Source organism: Capricornis sumatraensis, chromosome 18 (assembly GCF_032405125.1).
Source record: "Capricornis sumatraensis isolate serow.1 chromosome 18, serow.2, whole genome shotgun sequence".
NCBI lineage: Eukaryota > Metazoa > Chordata > Mammalia > Artiodactyla > Bovidae > Capricornis > Capricornis sumatraensis.
The window spans coordinates 31,485,937-31,493,896 of record NC_091086.1 but is presented as its reverse complement, the minus strand read 5'-3'; the positions used below and the strand labels follow the sequence as shown (position 1 = coordinate 31,493,896).

The following is a 7,960-nucleotide window of genomic DNA, read 5'->3' as shown; positions in this document are numbered from 1 at the left end:
CAGAGTCAAAAGACAAGAGGAATGAGGTGCTCATTCAGAATTTCAGTTATCAGTATATCTCTTATGAGTGTAACTCTAATCTCTGCCACCAGAGGACAGTTGTCTCACAAAAATATGAAACCACTTCTGGCTTCATTTTCAGACTTTCACGTCACAACCACGTCTGGATTTAGTTTTACAGCTCAGTAGAAATTCCGGGATCTCTGTTTCTTTCCAGTCTGAAACTAATATGTCATGTCTTGCTTTTTTGGCCCAGCAACTAAAGGAGCTTAGTATATCTTAGAAACCGCCTCTTCGAATGGGAATGTTAACATGAGCCAAAGACAGCTGCTTGGTTGGTCCTATTTTGAAGGTAGAAACCTTACACCATTCGGTGACAGTCAAAAGCACCCTCTGTGTCCAAGATTTTAGAGTATATTCCATTTAAAATACCATCTGGGCTTCAGTAACATGTATTGCCCTAGAAAATTAGATTTATATGCTTTTTCATGAGGATTCTAAAGAGTAGCTGAGAAAAAGGATTAAAGTTTTTGATTGACAACAAATAACTTCAAGTGTCCAGTCTGTTTATGATTTAGAGAGATCACCAGGAACACTTCATTTATTGATCACTTAGCAGAATGCCTTATAGTGAAAATGCTTTGTGGCCAGAATTAGGTTCAATCTTATCAATGTCCCTGGGAGGTACATTCTGTGCTTTTGCACATTTTAGAGATGAAGAGATTGAAACATGCTCAGGTGAAGCTATGTGCCCAAGAATGCATGCTTAGTCTGTTTTATTAACCACCATGAAGTAGTGGATCTATTGGAGATGACATGGGCCCAAGTTCAGAGACTTGGCTCCAGGTTTGGGAGAGAGGACCACTAGCGCTCAGAAAATCCATGTCGGTAAAAGGAGGATGAGGCAGGGGAGGCACGAAGCTACCTGGCTGCTCTCTCTGGCTGCACTATAGGCTCCGCCACTAAGTTAAAAGGCATAGCTGCTAGCAATGGTTACAGGTCATCCTTCTATGACTGGCAAGGATCCCAGGTGCTGTTTTAAGCCAGAACTCAGACAGCTTGGTAGCAGCCTAGCTAGAAGGCGGAAGACATAGGAACTAGATCTATGCCTACAGAAAGAACAGGGAGGCTCTACCTGAGTCTCCTGGACCCAGGCACCAGCTAAGATTCAGAACCTTACCAGGCCTTACGGCATCCAGGCCTTAAGAGGGCCTGTGGAACCTGGCAGGAAAAAAAGCCTCAAAAGGAGAAACCCGTGGCTAACATTCAGCTTTACAAATTGGGCTAACTCCAATAGGGGGTTGATGCCAACTCTAATTTGGAATCTGGCTGGAGACTCAGAAGGACAGGGAGACTCTTGGTTGTTGGCTACGCCACAGGCTCTGAGAAGGTCAGGTCTGATGTGAGTCCCTGTAACAGCAAGCTGAGGCTGTTGATGAGCTGTTGGTTGTAATGGGCCTGGGAGCAGAAGCAGGGTCAAGCCTCAAAGTGGGTGCCTTGGTAAACCCAATAGGAGGGACTAGGGAAGGCAGAGTGAACACAGTAGGGACTCTCTCCTGGTCCATCCTCTCAAACCCTGTTAAAACGGCTTCTATCTCAAATGTAAATTCCTTCATGGCCTTAAGGCCAACATTCCAGAGCTGACTCCAGCCTCCAAGTTGCAGCAAAGTCCAATCAAATTATCATTTGTAATAATTGTATTTTTAGGGTTCCTTCAGGCATGTGTCTATGTTCTAAGTCGGTTGTCACTTTTATCTCTTTCCAGACTGCTGATATCATCCGCTTCTGTCTCATTACTGCTTCCTCAGATAGCAGAGGCCCTTTGCACTTGTTTCCCCAAAGCCTGGTACAATCTCTGCCTTAATTCTCTCAAAGTCTATTTGACACCAGGCTGAAACACTGAACAAAAACCTTACTCATGATTTGAGGATGGCATAAGAAAACCACTTTGTTTAAAAGGAATATTTAGGATATTGGCCCTTCAGGTCTCAAACTCCATCAACCATGGCCCATCAGGGCCCCTTACTAACCAATTCTCTCCTTTCCATCAGACTAATGGTCACTTTTCTTAAGAAAATCTTATTAAAACAAAACAAGCCTTCCAAACCTTATGTCAGCCTCTAGTGAATGTGTTCCATCTCCTCCCAACCCAACTCCTTGAAATTGCAACATGCACTCCCCAAACAACTGCAATTCAACCTTTGCCCGATTTTGCCTCTGACTCTCCCTCATTAAATCAAAGACACCCTCACTGCTAAGTCTGTGCTTCCATCCATATCGTTCCTAACCTTTCAGCACTCGACACAAGCCATGCCATGTGGTCTTGCTACATCTCTTGCTTCCTTACCCACTCACCATCTCTCTGCAGCCACAGAAGAAAAACAAGTGGAGACCATCGTAGTCTCCCTACAGAGGGATAACTCACCCTACAAGGATGATGAACCACCTTGCTTAATAATATAAAAAGTTAACTAAGTGCTTCCCAAACTGGCTGTAAAATCAATTTAGTGAGTTGCAAGGCTCACTGTTAAGCTAAATGGAATCAAACAGAGACCATCAGAGTGTATTACATGTAGTAAAGCTAAATGTTTTGTACCCAGTATGGGTATATGTGGGCTTTCCAGGTAGCTCAGTGGTAAAGAATCTGCCTGCTAATGCCAGAGCTTTAGGAGATGTAGGTTTGATCCCTGGGTCAGGAAGATATCCCCTGGAGGAGGAAATGACAACCCATTCAAGTGTTCTTGCCTGGAGAATCCCATGGACAGAGGAGCCTGGCGAGCTACAGCCCATGAGGTCACAAAGAATTGGACATGACTGAACATGCACACACATGTGTGTATGTGTGTTCACTGGTGATGATATGTTTCTTATTGTGGGTATAGTCAGAAAAGTGAAGAAGGCACTGATTTGGGTCTTTGTGAAGTTAACACCTATATTTCAGAATAGAATCTTAACCTTAATTTGGAAAAAAAATCCTCAGTGGGCCTTTTGACTATGAAGAGAAAGATTAGTGTTTACTCTAAAACAAGAATTCTTGTATCACAGAGCAACTGGTAGATATTTGAAAACAAAGATGACATACAAATCTCTCCTGATCTGGTCCCTGCTCCCCACCTCTCCGGCCTCATTTCTCCCACTTCCTACTCTGTGGCCTGCATTGTGGTCACGCTGTGTCTTTTGTCCTCCAAACACAGAATCTTCTTCTGGCTCCAGGCCCTGGAACATGTCACTTTGTTGCCAGGAACACTTGAATTCCCAAAGCTCCATTTATCCCCCTTTATCATCTTTTTGTCCAGGCCATGAGATTACCCTTTCTAGGGAACCTTCTCAGACCCTAAGCCTTGTTGGTACTGAAATTCCCCCCCAAAGAGCCCCTGACACCATTGGGGTCTGGATGAGCAATTCATGAAGCCAACTAGGACTGCATCCTCAATTTTTTCTTTATTATTGCTCCAGCCTTCCACCCCCAAGAGTCTTTAAGACATTTTCCACCTGATTTCTACCCCCTCTCCCCCATGAAACTTTAATTCCACAGATATTCTTTATGACTGTTTATGTACCTTGGCCTTTTGGAAGACCATAATCCATTCCCTAGAGCTAAGATTTGGCATAATCTTAGATAACATGGATTTTTTGTTTGATTGATTTGCTCCATAAGAACCAATTTTTGCCCCTTTAAGGGTGATATCACCTCCATTGAGAATGCATGGAATAGGATAAGAGAAAACTCCACTTGTTCTCTTGACAGGGCTAGGACAAAAATAGTTCACATTCTTTCCTGCTGAGAGGCTTATGTCAAATGCTCAAGAGGTTAAGGAAGATAAGGTTAAAGTATAGATTTGGCAATAAGGCTGACTTTGACATCAATCCAGGGCAGAGTTATTTTGCAATAGCACAAAGAGTTATCATTGAACACAGGCTGCAAATTCAAGGAGCTGTGCTGGGAGGGGAATAATTAGCTAGGGGGTGACATAAGGGCTAGTAGGTGTTGTTTTGGTTTAAAAAGATGAGGTACAACTGACTTTATGCTGATGGAAAGGGGCCTGTGGAGAGTGAGAGACTAGAGAACATCAAGAAAGGGGTAAGTGGTTGAACAGAAGCCTAGAGGAGGATAGAAGGCGCAGGATTAGGGTCAAAGGGCAGTTTGGGGAAACAGCAGAAGTAGAAGCCTTGGGTGTTTGCTCCCGAAATGTGACTACTCCCTTTAAACCTCAGCAACTCAGTCATACAAGCAACATGGAAACACTCATATCTAGTCCTCCTCACTTATTTTAGAGATCCTTAAAGGCAATAACCCATAATTGGCTATGTTTTTCTCTGTCCACCCTACCAGCATCTTTCTAGTATTTTTTTTTTTTAGAGAAGTTTTAGTTTTTTAAATAGACTTTTTTTTTTTTTTTTTTTGGCCTTCCCTGGTGATCCCGTGGTTGGGAATCCACCTGCCAATGCAGGGGACATGAGTTTGATCGCGGTCCAGGAAGATTACACATGCCTTGGGGCAATGAGCCCATGTGCCGCAACTCCTGAGCCCACACTCTAGAGCCCACGCTCCACAAAAGAGAAGCCACCTCTGGGAGAAGCCCGAGCGCTGCCATGAAGAGCAGCCCTCGCTCAAGGCTAGAGAAAGCTGGAGGGCAGCAATGAAGACCCAGCACAGCAAATACACAGGCTTATTTTTTACAGCAGTTTTTCAGAACAAAGGTTGGGAGGAGGGGAGGGGAGTAGATGGAGCCCAAAGGATTTTCAGGGCAGTGAAACAACTCTGTATAATACTATTTTGGTGGATACACGTGATTATACCTTTGGGCAAATTCATAGAATGTGCAACACAATGTGTGAAACCTAATGTAAACGATGTTGTTAATGTAGGTTCACTGATTGTAACAAATGTACCCTCTGGTGGGGATGCTGACCATGGGAGATGCTATGTATGTGTGGGGGCAGGGGATATATAGAAAATCTATATACTTTCTTCTCAATTTTGCTATGACTCTTTCCAGCAATTTAAAGCCAAATCCTTAGTACCGTATATATTTCCTGCCACTGGTAGTGAGTTCTGTTTTTGACTTACCACTCAGAGCAGCATCAATGAAAACATCTCTCAATATTTTGTGAGCCAGAGGACATTAAAGATTTCAAAGAATACATTTTTCCATTGAGGGTCATCAACCTGCAAAATGCAAGTCAAAAAAGCTGTGTGTGAACAACATAATTAAGGCATATTTTAAACTATATACCAAAATATCCGCTCAGAGTTTTAGGGTATTATAAAAGAGCTAAAGGAAATTGTTCCCTTCTGTTTTCTAATTTTTAATTTTTAAAATTTAAAAAATTTAAAATTTTGTTTTTTAGTTTTTAATTTTTTAGACTTTCCTAAGTGAAAGTGAAAGTGTTAGTCACTCAGTCATGTCTGACTTTTTGTGATCCCATGAACGATAGCCCAACAGGCTCCTCTGTCCATGGGATTCTCCAGGCAAGAATATTGGAAAAAGTTGGCATTCCCTTCTCCAGAGGATCCTCCCAACCCAGGGATCAAACCTGGGTCTCTGGCATTGCAGGCAGATTTTTTACCATAAAAAATGAAAACTAAAAACTAGTTAGATTTATTTTTAATTCTAAGAAAATGGACATGTGTTTTAAGGAAAGGTATTCTGGAGTCTACCTATTCAAGACAATACTAACCTCTATGGAGAGGAAGTTTTCTATATTTTAAACCCTCTTGTGTGTATGTTCATTACAAACACAGTATAAAAGTTAAAAGCACAAATGTGTTTATAGTGATAGGCAAGTCTCCCTCTAGCCCCTGCCTTCCGATCACTCTGCTACCATCCCAGGAGGCAACTTCTGTTCCCCATGACATAACTTTCAGATTTTATTTCAGAAGCAAATGCCTACTTAAGATAAAAGACAAATACAGCACATTATACGCTGTCCTGGACTTTCCTTTTGTACTTAACATGTCTTGGATATCTTGCCATAGCAGTGGGTAAAGAGTTACCTCATTCTTTCTCAATCTAAATTTAATGTTAAAGGGGTTACAGTTAAGAGTTATGTTATTTATTTTTGCCATTTCAACAGCTGAGCCACTACTAGATTAATCCTTAGTTTTCTGGGCTTTAGTATCAAAAATAGTCAAAAAGCTTTAAGCTTTTTCTCTGCCCTGGAGCTGTATTTTCCTTACTAAAATTCTCTGTTCTATGCCTTTCCCACCCCATCTGAGGTTGGACATCATTGTCTGGCTCAGTCATTTGATCTCATTTTTCATGAGTCAAATATAAGAAACCCAGATGGCCTGGCTCAGATGTCACTTAAGGATAGAAGATTAAAGGATGAAATGAAAGTAAATGTATAGGACAGAGGGCTGAGGGCTTGCTGAATGTTTGAGATTTGAATGTGCCTGTGTGTGTGTAATTGATTCCTAGTCAATTTAAAGCTCAAGTCACCTCCCCCTGACTTTGTGCCTGGAGACTAGGATTAGTGCAGACTTAGTTTATCCAAGATAAGTGCTCATCTCTAGGTTGTTCTGATCCCTCAGTTCACTGTAGTTCACAAAGACAGAGCACTCAGATATTTCTCAAATATTGTTTCCGACTCGCTTTTTCTCTCTGGGTAAGCGAGGCCGACACACTTGCCAAGGATAACTGAGAATGCAAGGGCAATCCTTGACTCGGCAGCTCAAGCAGGCTGTGTGCTAAAAGCAACTTCGAAACACACCCTATAAATAGCCGTTCATTGTCAGCAGGAGCGAAAAGACAAGAGGGAGCGTGCGGCACTGTGATTCAGGTCTAATTAAAGAGTTGCGTCTGCGCGGAGTTATAAGCGAAGAGCAGCTCTTCTCTGACAATCTAGCTGGAAGGCAGCGGCGAAGCTCCACGCGGACGTCGGACGGGGAGGACGCTGCTGGATGCCGGCTTTGCCTCCACTATGGCAAAAATCATCCTGAGGCACCTCATCGAGACTCCAGTGCGATACGAGCAGGAGTTCGAAGCTCGAGGTCTGGAAGACTGCAGGCTGGATCACGCTTTATATGCACTGCCCGGGCCAACCACGGTGGACCTGGGGAAGGCCAGGGCGGCCCAGGCTCCTCCAGTGGACGCCGCTGAGATGCCGCCCCAGAGAGGCGAATCCCGCTTCCAGGTCCTGCTGGACGTGGTCCAATTCCTCCCCGAAGATATCATCATTCAGACCTTCGAGGGCTGGCTGCTGATAAAAGCTCAACATGGAACCAGAATGGATGAGCATGGTTTTATCTCCAGAAGCTTCACCCGACAGTATAAACTGCCCGACGGCATTGAAACCAAAGATTTGTCGGCGACCCTCTGTCACGATGGAATTCTGGTGGTGGAAGTAAAGGATTCGGCTGGGACCAAGTGACATCGTGTCGGGTTAGTGTCTGTTCATACGTCGAGAGGAAGATTCTAGTTTAGCCCATGGTATCACGGGAATGTGTGTATTACCCACGTTTGAAATGATTTTTATGAAGATTAAAAACACAGACATAATTCCTGGTATGTTGAGGTTGTCTTTGTTATTTTTATTCAGAAAGGAAAGTTGTTAAATATGTTCCTACAGCTCAGGTTGATGCTATTCTTAACACCTGAAACATTGACAGTTTAGGAGACTGTAGTCTGATAGCAGAAGCGACTCAGAATTATTTCTTCCTTACTTCAACAATGCCAGAGAAGCTTGCATTTGTAACAGTTGATGGCAAAAGAGCCACACCAATTTAAGAAATTCTTATCCATTTTATGAAAGTGTTTTATATTGCTAAAAAGAGCTGTGATCTCCTTCGCTTAATAAGCTTTTCTTTTCAGTGTATTTTATTATAGCGTAGCTTTGTAAATATAGAATACGAAGGTTAAAACAGTACTGGAAAATTGGATCTGAAATATATTAAGCTGAATCTTAGCTGCAGCATTTTTTAAAGCACAGTGTATGTTCTGTGGATATTTATGAAATA

General features: G+C 42.7%; 1 protein-coding gene across 1 annotated transcript; it reads left to right on the top strand.

Annotated features, from left to right (window-relative positions):
- The first annotated feature begins 6,924 nt into the window (after window positions 1-6,924).
- On the top strand, window positions 6,925-7,374 carry HSPB3 (heat shock protein family B (small) member 3). Its single transcript, XM_068990351.1, has one exon. It carries the CDS (start codon window positions 6,925-6,927, stop codon window positions 7,372-7,374), a length of 450 nt encoding a protein of 149 aa, XP_068846452.1.
- Window positions 7,375-7,960: the final 586 nt, after the last annotated feature.

Excerpts from the sequence above, each read along its gene's own strand:
- HSPB3 (XM_068990351.1), top strand. The coding sequence starts at position 6,925 with ATGGCAAAAATCATCCTGAGGCACCTCATCGAGACTCCAGTGCGATAC.